Source organism: Xyrauchen texanus, chromosome 26, assembly GCF_025860055.1.
Source record: "Xyrauchen texanus isolate HMW12.3.18 chromosome 26, RBS_HiC_50CHRs, whole genome shotgun sequence".
Taxonomy (NCBI): Eukaryota; Metazoa; Chordata; class Actinopteri; order Cypriniformes; family Catostomidae; genus Xyrauchen; species Xyrauchen texanus.
The window spans coordinates 21186913-21208407 of NC_068301.1; the positions used below are offsets into that span (position 1 = coordinate 21186913).

General features: G+C 44.5%; 1 protein-coding gene across 1 annotated transcript in view; it reads right to left on the reverse strand.

The window, feature by feature from the left end:
• The window catches only part of LOC127620401 (thrombospondin type-1 domain-containing protein 7A), a 166874-nt gene that overhangs the window by 98485 nt on the left and 46894 nt on the right, over positions 1-21495 (reverse strand). Inside the window, exon 2 of the mRNA XM_052093629.1 lies at positions 4221-5157. Coding sequence (XP_051949589.1) covers positions 4221-5157 — 937 coding nt within the window. The remainder of the gene's footprint in view (positions 1-4220; positions 5158-21495) is intronic.

Here is a 21495-nt window from a genome sequence, read left to right on the forward strand (position 1 = left end):
TCAGGAACCTCAGCCGTTTAGGGCTTCAGGTCAACTGGGAAAAGAGCAAGCTCATCCTGGTTCAGAATATCTCTTTTCTCGGCATGGAGTTAGACTCTGACTCAATGTCAGCACGCCTCACCAACGAGCGCACGCAGTCAGTGCTGAAATGCCACGTCGCGTTCAGGCCAGGCACAGCGGTCCCTTTAAAAACTTTTCCAGAGGCTCCTGGGGCATATGGTGTCCTCCACGGTGGTTACGCCACTCAGGTTGATGCATATGAGACCGCTTCAGCCCTGGCTCCAGACTCGAGTCCAAACGTTCAAAAGCCTGGACAGACCTCTGCTTTCTATGGACAGAGCAGCAGGTGTCCCGACACGTCCTGGTCACCACAGATGCCTCCAAATTGGGTTGGGGCAACAGGCACGCAGCCGCGGGCCATTGGAAAGGGGCCCCGCTGCGCTGGCACATCAACTGCCTAGAGTTGTTGGCTGTACTTTTTGCCCTGCAGAGGTTTCTCCTGCTAATTCAGAGCAAACACGTCTTGATCTGATCAGACAGCAACACCACGGTAGCGTACATAAATCGCCAAGGCGCGGACGCACTAACACAACAATGCTTGCCCAGTGGAGAGTGGAGGCTTCACCACCAGTCGGTCCAGCTGATTTGGGAATGGTTCGGCAAGGCCCAGGTAGACGTGTTCGCCTCCCGAGAGACCTCCCACTGCCCGCTCTGGTACGACCGAACAGAGAGAACTCCTCCCTCCCAATGAGGCAGGATCTACCACTGTGCCACTTTCCACATGTGACTTAAAAACCCATGTGATGCATTCACCATGCTTTACCTCCCCAGTCTGGGCAGGTGTGGTCTCCGCAAGGTCTTTTCCCCCTGAAAGAACAGGAACTGGGAAAGATCACCTTCCCCAATGCGTATGATAGCGTTAAGATGGCCCCAGCCGCTTTAACTCAATGCGAGAAACATACAGGTGCGGCTGGAGTGGCCTGCTCCCATGCTTGGCATGTCGCCTTGTTCTCCCCTGTTGGGGGTATAGAACCAGAAGGCTTTGATGACATTATGGGGCGTTGGGGAAGGGTATGTGCAGTCTGACACAGCCGGTCGCTTTGGCACGTAAAATACCTGCCCGCTCCTGTGTCAGCAGTACACGTACACGGCTCAGCGCATGGCATGATTTATATTGGACCCCTAGTGTCGCTTCTTCGACACAACGTCGAAGTGAGCGACAGACACAACGTCCAAGTTACGGATGTAACCTCTGTTCCCTGATGGAGGGAACGAGACGTTGTGTCCTCCTGGCCACGTCGCTGAACCGAGCCACTGTTGCGGCCGAACCTCATTGTCGGCTCCTCAGAAAAATCCTGAATGAAACAGATGCATTTCCCTCCCTTTATACCCGTATGTCCGGGGGCTATTATCTATTAAGAACAAAGTGTCTGAAAATTCTTTGTTACATAAAAGAATAAAATGGTATTCTTTTATAATTTTCAAATGTACCTGCCCCTGTACATCTTGTAAATTTAAACAAACTGTGGTTGCTCGCTTTACATAACCATCAGACAATCTCTTCTTCTCCAAGTGAGCTGTAATAAGCTCTCAGTAGATGAGGGTAATTCCCTATTTTTGTTTGTGATCTGCCATTACAAATGAAAAAGAAGTCACAGATTCTGATCAGCAGACAGAAATATGCTGCCAGATCGTCAGATGTTTTGCCGGAAAAAGTTTGGCTTCTACGCAATAAGGAAGTCTATTAGTTATAATCTGACCAACATGATGTAGTGTTTGGTCATCCTACACCGCTACTTGCTGGAAAAAGTAGTTTGCTACTGGAAAGCTACTCTGTTTTCAAAAGCTAATGTCCAGCTACTGAAAAATGTAGTTAAGTTAGTAGCATCACTACATGTAGTTAGCTACTCCCTAACACTGTGTATGTGCACATAACATGCTTTTCAGAGACTTTAATAAAACATGCTTTTGACATCAGGGTGAGCAAACATGTGATGGAAATCAACTTGTGAAGAAGAGCCTCGAATAATTCCAGGCCATATTCATAGACTGTAAGAAACTGGTTACTGGTACAGCTGAAAATAATGGGAGACATTTCTAAAAGAAAATCTTTTTTGAAAGCCATTGGTTTTGAACAATGCAATTACATTAGGGGAAGGACATGGCAGTTAATAATAGGGTAATGGAATGATGGGTAAGCAGAGGCTTGGGTCATCACATGAGCGCTTTGCTCTATAAATCAGATCTCTCTCTGTTTGGTCTACTACAGACAAACTCCACAAACCAATAACTTCACTGCAAGAAACATTAAAAGAATAATTTACCCAAATATTAAATTTTGTAATAATTTTGTTCACCCTCATGTACCAAACCCAACCTTATAAGGGACACAAAACAATATTGTTTACTAAATACTGCGATGCAATGGATAGTGCCTCAAATTAAAGCTTATAAATGCACCCACATAATTGACTAATCGAGTACTCATTCTGCACCAGCTAGTCGACTATTAAAAACACTACTCGAATATCGCAATTGTTTTTTCTTTAAACATTTGCCAGCTGTGAACAGTGCTGAATACTGTAGAGTGCGCTTAGGATTTGTCATCAAGGTGTTGGATGAGAGAAGAAGCTAGTTTATGATGGCATCTGTACTTTTGAAAGCAAAGCCTAGTGTAACACTATAAATCCTTGTAATATATTGCTACTCTAATGATATTCTGTTCTTGTTGAATTCATGCAAACCAATGGACGAGGATCTGCTTTTATGGTGGAAAGAAACTGCAAAGCGGTATGAGAAACTCAAGATTTTTACCAAGCTTGTTTTTCTGAAAAATAAAATGTGATGGCCTTTTTGTAGACTCAGACTTTATACAGTATGCGCATTACCCTAATTGTGAGTGCAATTTATTTTTACTTTTAACTATTTTTTTTCTTTATCTTTTTTTATGTATATTGTTCATTTATTAATTTTTTTTAAAGAAAATTGTAGATTGTTGACGTTAACCGTTCTTGGTAACGTTTGTAAATAAAGCTAAATATAAATTCCATGTACATTTCATAATTATTTTTTTATTACATTTCAATTTATAAGTAATCGAAAACAAATTTTTTGTGGGTTAGAGTACTCGACTAAAAAAGAACTTGAAAATACCCATCCCAGGTGTTCACACACAAAATTGCAACCTCTATGAAAGTCTCATAGAATGAAAACTATTGTAAAAAATTTTTTGCAAATGGACTTTTACATGCCAAATTCTAAGTTTCACTGCAGTTCATGGTGAAATGAATACCAGCGCACTATAACCACTGTGCGTTTTATTTACTTTCACACAAATCACGACTACAATGGCTGATTATGACTTTAAAAACACTTATGTTTTGCTCTATTACTCACACACTGCTACTGTACGTTAAAATAAAAACCCTGACTAATATTCACCTGAAAAACCTCGTCTGATTACACCACCATTTCACTCACTTTTGGCGCCCCCGATAGACATTTCACTAGGAAACTGCAGCTAAAAGTGTAATTTCGTTTTGCAAAAATGTTGCCACAATCACGTAATGTTCATGAGACTAACTGAGAAATTGTGTTGTTTAGAGCTAAAAACAAAGAAAGTTTTTCTTTTCTCAAGCATTCACAACACTACTTTATTGATACTAATGGGTCCTTTTTTAAGCTTTAATGTGAGGCACATTCTACTCGCCACTGCATTGAAAATACAGATATTAATGAAACTAATTAACATGAAGTCCCTGTACATTCTGTAGTGTAATCCACACCTTAAGAACATACATAAATATATAATAAATGGGAATATATTGGAAAAACATTTCTAGAAAGCATATCATTGAGTGCAAGATGAGTCATCAATATTTTTGCACAAAAGAGATTTTCAATAAAAGTTCCACAAAAGAGAGCTTTAACTTTTAAAGTAAATGCGTAAATCTGTTAAAAGTTACTTTTGTCAACATTTAGGATTGCACTAGCATACAGATGTTTCAAATCTAACACAAATGGACTAAAATCCCCCCAAAAAACATTCATTATTGTTTTCAACAACTTCTCGAATACTGTTACTGTTAATAATTGACAGTTGCAAAAGCATGTTGAAATGGTAGATTAGCGTTCCATGCTTAGAATCAATTCTCTAAAAGAACAACAATTTAATAAACATGTCATGAATGTTCACATGAGGTGAAAATTATGAGGCTGACCTGAGCGCTGCCGGGCTTCCACTTCGGTGAACACATGTCACTTCCCGGGTCTGGTAGCCCACCTGCAGGTCCCAGAACTTTAATCCTTGCCGGTTCTGACGATTCCTTGTCCTCTTCTTTTTGATGAGCTCCCGAGTCTCTGGGTCCCTCAACTTCCCTTTCACTTTTACCCTTTCCCTCACACGTTCTCCTTTATTTTCCTTCAACTCTTTTTTCTCTTTGTTCTTGCGACGTTTGCCCTGGCGGTCCTGCCTTGCCTTCCTCTCCCGTTTTGCTTTCCGTTCTGCTTTCGGATCTCTGGCTTCTCGGGCCTGGCGAACAGGTGAAGTGGTACAGGTGCCCCAAGGGCCCACCCTCAAACTGTACAAGCTCTCCTGGCTCTCGCAGGGTCCCGGCTGACAGGTGTGGAACTCTGTGAGGTTTGGGCAAGCTGAACCACCAAAAAGGGGTGGGGCCAGAACCGACCGTATGCGGTTCTGCAGACCCATCCCACAACTCTTGGAGCAAGATGTCCATGGAGAAAATTTGGAAACCACACAGTCGCGTGGGCAGGGGATAAGGCAGGCCTGCTCTAAACGTGGCTTGGGCTCAAAGTACTCGCAGATGGCATCTTCTGCAGGCACAACATCTGACTTGTGCACGCAGCCCACCTCTCGCGTCTGGATGCCTTCCTCGCCACGCACACACACCACTGGCTTTGGCACACCCACGTTTCGCATGGACACTGGCATGCACTGGTTCCATGCCCCTAGCTGCCAGTCATACAGCTCTTTGTGCCAATCGCACACACGGAAGCAGCTCTGCTGGTTGCTGGGCTGATCTGACTGCAGGCATTTGGTGTGTAATGTGGTCCAGCCCTCGGAGTGGGCACACCATACTGCCCGGCTTTGACTACCTCCCGGACCACACTCGCTGCCCATGCACCTTCCCCACGGCCCTAAAAGAGAATTGCGCACAAGAGTAAACATTAGGTTTTAGCAAGGGAACTTAATAACAGGTAATTGTGAACAAATTAAGCCTCAATCACTAACAGTTCATGCATACATACTGTATTTCTGCATGAAACCCGTGTGCAAATGTTTTCATGCAGATATCATGAATAATTAACAAGGTTGCACTTAAATGTATTCTAATTTTACAATAAAATATAGAACCAACAGAAACTACACTTACGCAAAAACCATAGACTACTGAAGCATTCAAACCATGGAATGTGTTAAGTTGAAATGGTTATCATTTTGGATGCACTGATATGAAATTTCTGGGCTGATACAGATAAGTCACAGCTCACTCTGGCTGATACAGCAACCGATAACAGATACTTTTACTTTTGCCTTTTAACCCTTTTAATCTAGAGCTGCTAGCTAATTAATTTTAACCAATCACTTAACAACAAAATAGTTTAAAAGTTTGTCATTTAAAAGCTTGGAATCTGTACATCACAATCTGACCAACTCTTAACTGCTGCAGCCGATCACATGTAATCTAGGCCTATATTAGTGGTGTTCAATGTGTTTCAACAGGTTTTGAGAATGACTCGGCTTTACTCAAAGATCTTACCAATCTTTAAGGATATGTTTGCAGAGACTGACGAATCACTATACCGATTGTGGTTCTGCCGAAACCCCTAATATGCAGATTGTATGGCCGTGTTTTATACAAATGACTAACTTCTGGAATGTGCTCCTTTATTTAAAAAAAAGTTATGGATTCATAAATAAATACACATCAATACACAACTATTTTACGTACATATTTATAAATGAAAGAGATCCATTATGTCTACTTCAGCTTGACATAGACATAGAGTCAGCAGTGATAAATAGATGTCTATCGTGATTTGCACTGATGTTCAATATCCTGATTGCACTTCTTTTATCACTGCAGGTCATAATTAATGTCAGTAGCCTACATGCACTTAAGACATTAAATGGAGTAAGAACAGGACACACACAGATAGAGTCAAATGCTCATTGCCTGAATCAATATTCCTGTATTTCCAGAGACTCTAAAATTCAAAACACTCAAGGGAGGTGAAATAGTGAAGACAAGCTGCTTTTACTGATGGATATCACAACTTGCTAGAAACATCATTGTGGGTTAGTGTGGTACAGAGAATATAGGCTTGATAAGGAGAGTCTTGACTCAAAGGGATCGGGAATTTTCAGCTAAAACATAGTCTTACACATCACCTTTCTTTTAATGTATTTTTTCTATCTCCATATATACAGTTCTTCAGTCTCTATAGAGCACTGGAAACATGAACACATACTCTGAAGTTGTAAATTAAAGCAACCTGAAAGACAACTAAGATCTGTTCGACTGAACTTTCTGAAGGCATAGCTGAGGAGGTAAAAAACAGAATAGCAAGTGATGAAGTCTTATGGATTTGTGTCTCAATTTGTTTCTTATTTTTCCATTTCTATTTTATTCCATAACTGTGGTAACTATCACCTAAGGTCATTTCATTTAATTGTGAAGCAGGGCTGAGCTCTTCTCGCAAAGCATTTTCTTTAAAAGCATTCTCTCTGACTATGATGGTTCATTCTGGGTAGGGGTCTCAGCCTTATAAAGTGCCTGGGCCAATGGGTGATTTACCCCAGAGAAACAAAGGCCATTTGAAGGCCTGCTTTATGACTTCACTCAATAAAGACAAGACAGTGTGATGTAAATGTCAACGGAAGAAGCAGCAGGCTGAAATTAGCCTAAAGCTGCAACCGTGAGGGCCAGTCAATACAAATTGATAACAACCACAAGAAACTGCTTCAGAACAACAGACTAAACCAGCACAAACTGAATGTCCTCAAACATTAGAAAAAATATGTTCATAATGCTGTATGTCCACACTGAAAACAACTGCTTAAATCAGCCTAAACTAGTTTGCTGTCTAAGGTGGTCTAAGATTGTCTGTCTGGTCTCCCAGCCTAGCCATGCTGGTTTAAGCAGGTGTAGCTGGTCTCCCTGCATGGCCTTGCTGGAAAATTGCCCAAAACCCATATAAAATCAGCAAACAGACCAGCCTGACCAGGTTTGGAGACCAGTTAAGCTGGTTTATTCAATGTGTAATTTTTCTGACAGCCTAACCAAGTACATGCTTTTGATTTAATAAAAAATAGTTGCTAGTAATTTCTGACTTATTCCACAAGCAGTTTGCCACATGATTAGCTACTGTAAATCAAGAAATCAAGAGCAATTTTATTTTTATTTTTGAGAGAAATACTCAAGTAAACACTTTTGTGTGTAACAATCATGTGTGTAACAACCTCAACCAGAGCACTGTCACACAGACAACTACATGTGTTTATAGAGGTAGCATAATGGACCTCCCAAGGGACAGCGGGCAAGCGCTTCTTCATTCACTATGCCTGCAGCTGCAGGTGCTCAGAATAATTTACGAGCATGTCACAGGGTGATGTGGTCATCCACAGGCCAGGGGACACCAGGGAGATGCACAGTAGAATAGAATGCTCAGCTGGGTCGCTACATCAAATAAGCACAGTCATGCCCAAACATTTTTGAAAGAATGGAAGTTGGCATATTCATTTGCACCTGCACATCTACAGCACCATGGTAAAACAGAGTGGGCCTCATTCACTAACTGTGCGGAAAACCTGTTTGTGAATGTTTTCAGACAGAAATTGTGATATATTATTAAGATCACATTTAAATGTATTCTTAATTAATGATTCCATTTAGAACAACTCAAACCACACAAAAGCAAAAAACACACTCGCCCAAAGCATTAAAAACATGGAATGTGTAAGCTTATCTTTGACGATACATTTGCAAAAGAGTGACGGGGTACAGGAATGAATGCACAGAAAGTCCTTAAATGGAGATTGTATGGATGTGTTTCATGCAAATTACTAACTGTGAGTTTGCAGTCTGAATTGAATGCCATGAGATAAAAAGTCTGACTAGTGCTGATTAATACAAAGACAACAGACAGCACATCTTTCTATTGCATGGTCTTCGCTGGCTGCATGCAACAATAAACAAACAGCTCGACCAGTGTAGTCTGATTCATGAACAAATGGCTGTTATGATTCAATGAATTAATCTTATGAGCTGTTTATTTTAATGAATCGGTCAAAAAGACTCAAAAGTTATTGCTTTGAATCAGTTCACTTATTTGCTGAATCCGTCAGACCAGTATCTGAATAAACACGCATGTTCATTCGACAATGTGTAATAAATACACACTGACAAAAATGGGTTCTCCGCTGTAAAACAGAATTTTGTGGGAGACACTGCTGTGGAAAGGTATATTAAATGAAGAGAGATGGTAAAAGGAAGGAATAAGAACTAGAAAAGAAGGATGTGAAAAAAGGTACATTTATAAAAAGGGGGAGGAGAAGGAGAGAGGTTTATGGTTGATAAGACTTCTTTGTTTGTAGGCTGCTGATCCAGCAGTTAGATCTACAGCTTTAGGGCATCAGTAAAAGGGCTCATCGATTTTTCTCAGTCCATTCATCCACCTGTCACTCACTGTCATTTATTATCTGCTAAAAACACATGTAGTCAAATATATACGCCATGGCACAATTGCTATCTATGATCTAAAAATGCTTTTTCAGTTACTGTAGTTGCAGTTCAAGTGCAGAATAAATCAGTTACATTCAAATCTATTCAAGGACAGTTCAGTGGCAATAACATGCCAGAAAGAATTTAATACATTCCATCCTTCTATCTTTAGGTTATTCAAACATATACAGACAAAGCCTAGGTCTTATTTCAACTATATAACTATATTTCAAAACTTCAATTGCAAGGAAGCAACAAGTGTTTTATAGGTATAACAAATCAAAGGAGGCTTTTTGAAAGCAATTTGAAAGCACAGATACAGTCCGAAATGAGAAATAATTCCATTATACAATTAAATTAGGTTTTCATTTTTAATCAAACACAAATTCTCCAAGGTCTGCGTATGTTAACTGGAGACAAGCAAGTGATTGTTAAAGGTGATAAGGCATCTTATTCACAGACAAGATTATGTGGTCAACTTTAACTGTCAGAAGATGAGAAGATAGAAAGAGACTGTGGGGGTAGGAGAGGGGGAATAATCGTGTTTAAAATATTTTCACAATTAAAGGAATATTCCACTTATAATACAATTAAGCACAATCGAGAACATTGTGGTATAATGTTGATTACCAAAAAAAATCGTAATCATAATAATTATAATAATAATTTGACTTGTTCCTCCTATTAAAAAATGTAAAACTCTGGGTTCCAGTGAGGCACTTACTATGGAAGTAAATGGGGCCAATCCATAAATGTTAAAATGCTCACTGTTTCAAAAGTATAGCAACAAGGTGTAAACAACATGTGTTAACACGATTTCCCTCTCGAGAGGTCTCTCCTATTGCGTAAGTAGCTTACGCTATGGAAAAACTCTGTTTCTCGAGAAATATTGAAATCTTTATGTAAAACGCATTGCAGCTGCACAGCAGACAGCAATGAGCGAGGCAGCTCGGTCATTGGCTGTGCTGCGGCAACTTGCTCGAACCAATGACGGGGCGACTCTGAACGCGCGACCAATGAGCGCGGATCACGCCCGAGCGCTCAGAGCCCGCCAAGATTGGCGTGGCTAAGGCTATATATTAGGCGCCCGTCATGAGAGTTCTTTAGATTTAATCTCCTTCAGCAAAGACCTTCTCTTCGCTGGATCCTCTGGATTATTGGAGTCTTTTCACCGCCGTCGACAAGCCTAAAGCAGGACTGCTACGAGGACGCCGGCACCTTCAGCCGCCTTCAAAGCCTTCTGCTACGCCATCCGGCGCGCATCACCTTATATCCTTTACTAAGCAATAACTTTTCAAGTGTTCGCCTCTGCGACGCTTTTTTGTCCTTAGTAAAGAGCAAATTCGAGGCGTTGTTTAAAATGCCTTCGACCTGCGCCTCGTGCAGAGGCCCTCTTCCTGACGGGGACCGTCACATTATCTGCGCTCGCTGCCTGGGACCTGACCACGCAGAAGCTGCTCTCACTCGAGGCAGATGCCCCAAATGTGACTCCCTGGGCCTCACCGAGCTGCGCGCTCACTTTGCCGCTTTCGCCGCGAACGAGCCTGCTACCACCGTGCTGCCATCCCCTCTGTTCGAACCGCGCAAGAAAAAGCGCAGCTCACGGAGGCCGCCAGAGCACGCGAACCGCGCAAGAAAAAGCGCCGCTCACGGAGGCCGCCAGGTCACGCCGGGCCAGTCTCAGCGTGCTTCACCACCACCCGAGGACTCCCTGCCGCCAGTTCTATTCACGCAGGCAGACCAGCACCCCTCCGGAGCGCTGGGTCTCGTCTCGTTCGGCGCGTCAGGGGATGACGGTGAAAAGGATGACAGCCTTTCCATTGACGCTGCATCCGACGACTGGCTGGGCTCGGCCTTTGACCCCGCGCCGTCGACACTAGCGGACACAAGCAGGGGCACCAGCATGGACTCAGAAATCGTCCGCATACTGTCCAAAGCCGTGGAAGACCTCGGGCTCGACTGGTCTTCTCCGGAAGAACCCGCCCGCAGCCGGCTGGACGAGTGGTTCCTGCAAGGGCGCCGGCAGGCCCCTCGACAGAGACCCTCCCCTTTCTTCCCAAAGTTCACGATGAACTCACAAAGTCGTGGAAAGCCCCGCACCCTACTTTCTCTTCCTCGCTCTCCTCGGTGGACGGCGCGAGAGAAAGAGGCTACGAGGGAACCCCGCCCCTCGAGGAGGCTATGGCCAACCATCTGTGCCCACCCTCCACCGCTGGATGGAAAGCCAAAGCTCTCATCCCTCGAAGCCCTGCAGATCTACCTCAGCTCTCGCCAGTCGTGCATATGCCGCCGCCGGCCAAGCTGCGTCAGCGCTTCATTCCATGGCTGTTCTGCAGGTCTATCAGGCCAAACTTCTCCACACCATGGAAGGATCTGGACCTGAACCTGAGGCTTTCAAGGACCTGCGCAGCGCCACTGATGTAGCCCTGCGAGCCACAAAGGCCACCACCCAATCCATCAGCCGGGCCATGGCTAACCTGACTGTCCTTGAGCGCCATCTGTGGCTGACGCTAACAGAAATGAAGGACGCGGATAAGGCGCCATTCCTCGACGCGCCTATCGCCCCAAGCGGCCTGTTCGGACCGGCGGTAAAAGAGTTCGCTGAACGCTTCACTGAAGCCCAGAAGAATTCGCAGGCTATGCGTCGCTTCCTGCCTAAGCGCTCCAGCTCGTCACAGAGCCGCCAGAGACCGCCTCAGCTGCAGCAGCGAGCCAGGGCGGCACCTCCCGTCTCCCAGCCCAGACCTGAAACGGACGCTCGACGCCGCTCGCGTTCCGCTAACCGAAAGCAGCCGCCTGAGCGACGGGGACCTCGGCCCAAGATCGTGCTGAACCCGGAGCCTCGTAAGCCTTCCTAGCCATAGGAAGAAAGAGAGAGAGTGCGTGTCTCGCAAAATCCAGACCACTCTCTCCAAAACGTGTAAAACATTACCCAGTCCCCTTACAAGCGGCTGGAAATGTCTGTACAGCAGTCAATGGGCCAGTCACAGAACTTCGCTCACCTGCAATCAAACGCCGTTTTAACGGCAACACGCACAAATCACAAAAGAGTCATTTTCTGCCTGTGTCACTAAGGGGTCACGTGTCCACACTAAAGTGCGCATTCCCACATATCAATACTGTCCAAACAGTGCCGAATACTTCCCCAGCTCAAGTTGGACGCCCCATAAATGTAGATCGTGTGCCTATTGTCATGTATGCACCACTACACACAAGCAATGTTCCCACAGTTATAAACACTTCCCCAGTAAAAGCGGGAAATACTACAAAGGTAATGCGCGTGCCTGCTGTCATGCATGCACCCCTACATACAAACACTGTATGCATGCCCAAAAACCCCCCACCGCAAGCGGGAGGCTTTATGAAAATGGCACGCGTGCCTACAACGGTATATGCACCCCCACCCATAAGCACTGCCCATACAGTTTCAAACAGTTCTCTGGCCCATGCCGCGAGCATCACAGATGCGGCGCGTGAGCTAAGAAACTCCCCGCTAAGAACGGGAAGCTTTATGAAAGTGGCGCGCGTGCCTATCACAATGTATGCACCCCCACCCGTAAACACTGTCTATACAGTTTCAAACATTTCTCCAGCTCATGCTGCGAGCATTACGGACATAGCGTGCGTGCCTGTAATCTCACACGCATCCCTGCACTCGGCACTCAACAAAGCTGCTCAGCGCGCTCCCGCACCTCTGAAAGCTGTAAGCTCAGTGTTAGCACAAGGCAATTCGCCGGCAGGGTCCATACGTCACTGCGACACGCCCCCAGCCAGCATTCAGCCCATATCTGTGCGAGCAAAAGCCGGGGAAAAAATCCCCGAAATGCCGAAATGGGTTTTGAACATAATAAGACACGGTTACTCGCTTCAATTCGCTCGCAGACCACCCCATTTTTCAGCGGTGGTCGAGACGAAAGTGAGGAAAGATGTTTCACATGTTCTACGCACCGAGGTGCTCAAACTGATAGAGAAGAGCGCTATAGAAACTGTTCCTCCCTCTATGAGCGAGGCGGGTTTTTACAGCCGCTACTTTCTCGTACCGAAAAAGGACGGTCTCATCCTAGATCTCAGACATCTGAACAAAGCTTTAATGATTCGCTCATTCAGAATGTTAACGACCAAACATATCTTCGCGCAAGTTCGCCCCGGGGATTGGTATCTATCAGTGGATTTGAAAGACGCTTACTTTCACATTCCGATAGCGCCTCATCACAGGCCATCTCTGAGAATCGCTTTCGAGGGACAGTCATACCAGTACACAGTACTACCATTCGGCCTATCATTGGCCCCCGTACATTCACGAAATGTATGGACGCAGCACTTTCCCCTGAGACATCGGGAGTGCGAATACTGAATTACTTCGACGATTGGCTAATCCTAGCACAATCAGAGAGTCAGTTAACGACGCACAGATCTTGGATTATCAGTCATCTAGAATGTCTGGGTCTGAGAATCAATTTTGCAAAGAGTGTGCTATCCCCCAGCCAGAATATCTCTTTTCTGGGAATAGTGCTAGTCTCAGTGCAGATGACGGGCGCCTCTCATCAGAGCGCGCGCTCGCTATTCGGCGCCTTGCAACATCATTCAGAGCGGGCGCGCACACCCCCGTCAAACGATTTCAAAGGATGCTCGGTCTCATGGCCTCGGCATCAGCTGTACTCCAGCTAGGATTGTTGCACATGCGTCCTCTCCAACGCTGGCTCAAGAGTCGTGTCCCCACTCACGCGTGGCGCTCGGGCCACTTTTTAATCAGAGCGAATCACGGCTGTATAAAAGCCCTGATGCCCTGGAAGGCCGTCGACTGGTATCAAACCAGCGTGAGTCTGGGCATGAACACGCGGAGAAAAATGATCACGACAGATGCCTCCAAAATAGGATGGGGGGCCCTTTACGAGGGCAGGCCTGTCTCCAGTTTTTGGTCAAACCCGGAAAAGCGCCTACATATAAACTGTCTGGAAATGAAAGCGGTCGCCTTGGCTCTCAGAGCCCTGCTTCCGTACCTGAAAAACGAACACGTCCTGGTCCGAACGGACAACATGACGGTAGTGTCGTATATAAATCGTCAGGGTGGACTCAGGTCGAGCTCCCTGCACTCTATGGCCAGGGAGCTCATCTTATGGTCAAAGCACAACCTGCGCTCGCTGAGAGCAGCGCATGTGCCAGGCATCCTGAACCAGGGAGCGGACATGCTGTCCAGAGACAAGGTTCTCCCAGGAGAATGGTCTCTCCACCCCCTGACGGTCCAGTGGTTATGGCAAACCTTGGGCGAAGCAGAGGTCGACCTCTTCGCCTCCAGGGAAAATGCGCACTGCCCTCTTTTCTTCTCAAAGAGCACGGACGCGCTCTCCCAAGTCTGGCCGAGCCGCCCCTTGTATGCTTTTCCCCCGATCGCGATGCTACCTCAGGTCATCAGTCGGATCAGGGAGGTGAAATGTGCAGTGCTCCTGGTAGCCCCACTCTGGAAGGACCAGACGTGTTTTCCAGAACTGATGCAGATGATGCAATCTGCCACATGGCCGATTCCGTTGAGGCTGGACCTCCTCAGGCAGGCCAACGGGATGATTCTTCATCCCCGCCCCGATCTGTGGGCCCTTCATGCATGGCCCCTCAACGGGTTCCAGAGTACCTCCCCAGCGGAGTGTTGAGAACCATCACTGAGGCGCGAGCGCCCTCTACGAGGCGCTTATATGCCCAAAAGTGGAAAGTGTTCAGTGACTGGTGTGATACCAAGAGCTTGAACCCCAAATCGTGCGAGATACCAAGTGTACTCGCCTTTTTGCAAGAGCTGCTGGAGGCGGGCCGCACACCCTCCACGCTCAAAGTCTATGTGGCTGCCATAGCGGCGTCACACAATCCTGATAAAGGACGCTCATTAGGGAAAAACGACCTAATCACCCTCCTCGCCCCCCCTCGGTACCGATCTGGGACCTGGCCATGGTCCTGGATGCACTCAAGAGTGCCCCGTTCGAACCTCTCCGAACCGTGCACCTTAAACAGCTCTCGCTCAAAACTGCGCTCTTGCTGGCACTCGCCTCAGTTAAGAGAGTGGGCGACTTGCACGCGCTGTCATCAAGCGCTGCTTACTTGTGCTGCCAAAGCACGAGTATATTCCTAAAGTGCTCTCCACACCCTTCAGAGTACAGGTGATATCTCTGACAGCGCTATCGTCTTCAGCAGACGAAAGCAACGCTAATTTATCCTGCCCGGTCAGGGTGCTCAGAGTATACTTGGAACGTTCTGCCCCGTTCAGACAGACAGAACAATTATTCGTATGCTTTGGCGGCCGTACTAAAGGTCTCGCAGTTTCAAAGCAAAGAATATCGCGCTGGATAGTAGATGCTATAGCGCTGGCTTATGAAGCCAAGGGCCTTCAATGCCCCTTAGGCGTCAGAGCTCACTCTACGAGGAGTATGGCCTCCTCGTGGGCGTGGTCGAGTGGGATACCCATTGAGGATATTTGTGCGGCGGCAGGCTGGGCCTCGCCTTCGACATTTATCAGGTTTTATAACCTACAGGTCCCCTCATTGCATTCCAACATTCTATCAGCCTGACTGTAGTATGGACTGGAGTACATATATGCTGAGCATTATCTCTTCCCTTATAAGGTCCGTCTCTGACTGACTTAGGGAGTTTTTTATGCATATCAGTAAAAAGAAAATCAGTACATAAGATATGTGCGTGTGTTTTTACAATGAGCGCCCCCACCATGGGCCACCTTGGGGCAAAGGCGCTCTGTATTATCCCATTATATAGCTCGCCGTTGGCCGGCTCGTTGAATAATCACTTTGCTTTAAGGCTCAGGCATCTGCCTCTGGCTTTATAGAGCGAAGTCAGCATGCACGGCGTTTTGCATGGTGTTCCCATAGCGTAAGCTACTTACGCAATAGGAGAGACCTCTCGAGAGGGAACGACTCGGTTACTAACGTAACCTCGGTTCCCTGAGAGGAGGGAGCGAGTATTGCGTAAGCTGCCGTGCTTGTGCTTGGTCAGTCGCTTCAGTCGATTGAACCTAAAGAACTCTCATGACGGGGCGCCTAATATATAGCCTTAGCCACGCCAATCTTGGTGGGCTCTGAGCGCGCGGGCGTGAAGCGCGCTCATTGGTCGCGCGTTCAGAGTCGCCCCGTCATTGGTTCGAGCAAGTTGCCGCAGCACAGCCAATGACCGAGCTGCCTCGCTCATTGCTGTCTGCTGTGCAGCTGCAATGTGTTTTACATAAAGACTTCAATATTTCTTGAGAAACTGAGTTTTCCCATAGCGTAAGCTACTTACGCAATACTCGTTCCCTCCTCTCAGGGAACCGAGGTTACGTTAGTAACCGAGTCGTTTAGTGTGATAAAAACGCTGACTAATCTTTTCTGTCTAAAGTTATTGCCAAATTTACAGCTTTGCTGCAAAGACGAAGTAGTGACACAAATTCTAAAACCTTAAAATTACTGTAACAAGAATGATTTTAACAACTTTACAGCTCAAATACTGCATGAGTTTTAACAGAAGAATTAATCTAAGTGCTTTTATGAAGTTATAAGTTCACATTTCTGCCTTTAAACCCTAATAAATTGGTTCCATTCACTTCCATTGTAAATGCCTCACTGTAATTGCTTTTTACTGTATTTTAAGAAAAGGAAGTCGAAATTATAATTTTTTATTTATTTTATTTATTTATTCATTTTTTGTGGTAATCAACATTATGCCACAAATGCTGTCGATTGAGCTTAACTTGTATTGAACCTAGAATATTCCTTTAATAATAAAATATCCTGTGCATTCTCTTCTATTTTGCCCATCTCCTATTTTGCAGTTCACGTGGTGCCAGGTGGGCCAGCTTAAGCTGGCATTAACCAGAGAAAATGTAAAACAGCATGAAATGCTGCTCCACACCAGCTTGTCTGGATGCAGAGGCTTTGGAAAACAGGAGCATGCTGGGCAGATGCTCTGCTTTCATACGCTCCAGACACCCACACCCAAAACCAGGAAAAGCCCGGAAAAGGTCACACGTTTCAGTTACTGACTATTGTTTAGATCTACATGATTATAAAGCCAAAATGTTATTCCATTAAATTGCACAATATTTGCTGTCAGAGAGGAAAAATAAAAACAAACCATAATTATCTGTAGTCTTTTAACAGGCACAATATCAGCCTTGAAATGAGGACATGCTGGTTGTATCTACTGCCAACAGAGAAATATTGAAGTTGTACTGATAACTAATAATATCATGAACAGCTCAGACTCTAAACTACACATCCAATAACAAGACACCCGCTTTATCCGGGAAAACCATATTGTGGTCGTAGAATCTTTTATCCCTTTTTCTGATTCATGTCTGATCTCTGCTTTGATCACAGATGATACACTAAGCCCTTTTCAGAGCTTTCTGCATTGTCTATTTGTCCCAAATCCTTTACACAAATGCTACACCTTTTTTGCTTGTCTAGGTTAAGTAATGGTTGGTTATAGAGCATTTTCAATGGTTTTTTGAGTTACAATGACAGTTACTGGTTGTGCAATGTTGCTAACAGACAAATAATGCCAGAAAAAGACATCTGAGTGGCAATAACCTCAAATGTATACACTTGGCTGTGTATAGCATACATAAGCATAGAATGGGTAGCAAAGGTCAGATAATTTGGTCTTGGAAGAATTTGATGTGAAACGTTTAGGCTATTTTGAATTCTGAGCAAATGTGAGCACTATGTAAGACATTGTTTTCTCAGCCCCTGGACAGCCCACAGTGCGTGCACTAACTGTCTGATGCATATTGCACACAAATGGTAAAACGCCCTCTCAAATTAGTAAATCCTAATCCGATTGGCTGGTCTAATGGAACATCTGTGAGTAAAAGCACACATGACTTTGTATCAGTCCGCCTGGAAACCGAGTCGTGTTCACAAGAGTCCAGGTTAATACAACCAGCACTTTTGAGGATGAAATTATCACTGGATTTGCCAAAGTTTGTGACATCAAATATACTACTGTACGCAATAATAGAGGAAGTCACTACATTTACATGGACACCAGAAAGCGGTTTATTTCGAGAAAGTGGTGTATTGCAAGAAAGTAGCATCCCAGTTTATATGCACTATATAAGCTGCATACACTTTACTCCCATATACATGCGGCACGGTCAGTGAGCAGCTTTCTTCACAACAACCTAATTTCCCCAAAACACTAGTGTAAATAACAAACATGGTATCCAAGGAAGACTTCACTATTTGATTCCCTGTTGCTTCACTTTATTTCTAGATATTCCAGAGTTGTTGTTGTTTTGTTTGTTTCCTTAACTTTATATAGCAACATGCAGCAGAACTGCAATATTTGTGTTTCCCTCTTACATAAAACTCTGGGATGTGGCTCGCTGTGCATGTGTACACCGCGGAGACTCGCAGCATGGGAGTCTCATGCTACTCTCCAAGATCCACACACAACTTAACATGCACCCCATTGAGAGCGAGACCATGACCATGAGGAGGTTACCCCATGTGACTCTACCTTCCTTAGCAACCGGGCCAATGTGGTTGCTTAGGAGACCTGGCTGGAGTCACTCAGCACGCCCTGCATTCTAATTCGTGGCTCCAGGGGTTGTAGGGGTGGTAGTGTATATATATATACAGTCTGTTCACACATATGCGCACTCCTCAAAAACCTGTTTGAATGCAGCTTATGTGTTTACACGACTGTGATAGGTTGGAGGGCGGGACCAGTTGGTGATGCTACACACCAGGCCCCTAATCAGGCTAATCAAGCCTCAGAGAGGAATAAAGGTAGACTGGAGACTGCTGTGGGACAGAGAGAGAGATTTTCGACACCTTTGTGTGTTTGTCTTTTTGTTTAAGTTCTTTATTAAAATATTATTTATATTGTCAAGCCGGTTCTCGCCTCCTCCTTTCCCTTAACCCCCTTTACAATGACCACATAAGCTATGTTTTTTGGGAGAAACCTTGATGTGTTAAACCGCTTTCTCTTTATCCCTTAAACAGCATAAGGAAATCAGCGTTTTTGTTTACATGACGTTTCAGAACACCGCTTAGCAAAAGTCCCCTTTTGCTCCCCATTTAATATCATTGTTGTCTACGAGAAACAAGTTATTAACACAATCTAATTTGTGATTTTTTTCACCCTCATATGTGGTTATCACTAATCCTTCATAGACACTTTCTTCAGCAATTGGGAAGATCAAAAAGCACAGGGTGGTATTAATCAAACAAAGCTAGGTGAAGGTCATCCTTGGTAGACTTCCTGCTAGACAGCACAGGAAGAGAGAGTTTGTCCCCCTACTGCAATACAAAATGCTCAACAACCAACTCCAAAAAGCTCAACCATGAAATGAAATATGTGGCCAATATATGATGTTGGTGAACATCATATATAGAATACGTTTGGTGAACACGTTCTTTTCAAAAGGAAAAATATTATAAAGGTACAAAGATGAGCTGGGGATGAATCTGCAGTACATGCTGAATTAAAAAGCTTGTTTTCTCCATGAAAAAAGTGTGAGAAAACATGAGATTTACACATATTGGCTTTTGAGTCACAATGACTTGCAAAACAGTTGTGACACAATATGTTCAGTTTAAGAGCAGGAAAGGCAATAATAGGAACATAAAATGACTCATATTTGTTGTATAAAAAGCGCATTGAGCAGCAGGTGCTTTGCTATTAAGATGAGACATTGTACGCTTCATTTAGGATGTCGTGCTACATTGCATATAGCCTGTGAAATCCACCAGAGATCATGCAGCACGATTTTGAAGGCATTCTTTTCAGCACCATCAACCACACTATGGGGAAGAGTGAAAATGACTTAAAAGCAGCTCATAAGTTCAATCACTTTTAGGTCATTGCTTTTTAGGGATTAAGCTTTAAGTTTTGGTTTTAGAGACTGGATGAAATACACATCCATATAACAAATAACAAAATAACAAATCCTAAATGCATTATCCATTGGTGGTTATAGAGTGAAGATGTCAGATCTAGAACATCAGAAGGACAATATTCTGTCATTGCTCAACTAAGAATAGTTATACATTTCTGTTCATATAACAGCTGAATACTCTTCAGCAAATTAATGTTATCTTGTTTAATCATTGGTAGAGCAAAACAAAAGGTTACCCCTAAAGCAAAATAGTTGAATTGTGTTTGTCTGAGAAAAAATATGCTTACTTTACTTAGATAATAAGATGCATGATGTGATTCCTACCGCCTGTTGAAAAAAACATCAAATACATGGGCCTCCACACATTTATCATACGCCACTGAATATGTGTGAGTGTGTGCATGCACTTGTATGCATGTGACATGGAGGGATTCTGTCCTTATTACCTCATGCAGAGAGGGGGTGCAGCCACCTGCTTGAGCTGTCAGCGAATTGCCACTTTTTACAAATGACATGTTTTAGGAAGAATGGAAGTGTGTAAAAAAAGAGTTCTGTGGCCTTTTGTCATTCAGCAATACAGATGACAGAGGCCTTTATAATTCTTAGGCATTGTAAATCCTGAATGGAAATCTGCTAAAATAATTCATCTAACATGAGCTGAAAGACTAATTGTTGAGCATGAAATCTAATCAACAGAAAAGTCAGAGTATACATGTATAAAAACTACAGAGTATAACTGCATTGCATTAGATACAAAAACAAGTGGCATATGCAAATAAATGATGCTCAATCTTTTCTCAACGTAATTTCACATGTTCCCTGTCAAAAAGACACACTTTGATGCTGCACTGACTTAGCGCTTTGGGAACAACTTTAGGTGTGACCAGCTGTGAATATGTGTGCAACACTTCAATGAAATTGATCAGAATTTATAGCCTCTGCTGGTGACATCATTGTATGCAGCTGTAGAAGGGCTATAAATAGGTGATTCTTCTCAAGATCTTTTGTCTTCAGATCACTCTGTGTGTGTGTGTGCTTCATGAGCCTGTCAGAAACTTTCTACTTTCCTCTGTTAGGAGTTAGATTTTGTTAGGCAGTGCGCAGAAACCTTTCTCTTTCTCTCTTAAAAAAAAAAGAAAATGACTGAAAGACAGAGCAAGTGGTGTGTGTATCTTGTTTACACTCTATGGCTGAGAGGGACACCCATCCCTTTTGTTTTTTATGTTTGGGGGAAGAGCATGCTGCTCTTGCGTTGGGGCATGGCGGGTGCGAGCATTGCAATCTGTTCTCAGTCAAAATGCTTTGAACTCGTCTTGCTTACTTCCGAGAGTCAGCGCCCACACTTCCATCGTGGGGCTCTCGTATGGATCTGGCTGAGGAGCGAGAGACAGGTCCGTCCATATCGCTCGCTCTCTCCACAGATCCAGCTGGTCCTTCCTGTGATTCTGAAGCGTGCTCCGGCACCTCTTCGGTTAATGAGGGGGACCATGAATCTCTTGAGTCTGCACACTTCGAGTTACACACCTCCAAGCATTCCGGGCATGATAATAAATCATCGGAGGAATTACTCGAGGTGATTACTCGTGCGGTGGGCAGGCTTCAATTAGACTGGCCACGCGAACATGAGACCCCCAAACGCACCAAGTTGGAGGACAGATTTCTGTCTGGTGGCCAAGGGAAGGGAACGCCTCATCAGTCCCTTACTTTATTTAATGAAATCCATAATGAGCTCTCTCGTTCATGGAGGAAACCTTATACTTCCCGTGTCTTCGTGCCCTCGACGTCAATATATTCGACTATCCTTGGTGCTGAGGCACGGGGGTATTCAGTGATGCCGCCGGTTGAAGAGACACTTGCGGGTTATCTCTCGCCTGG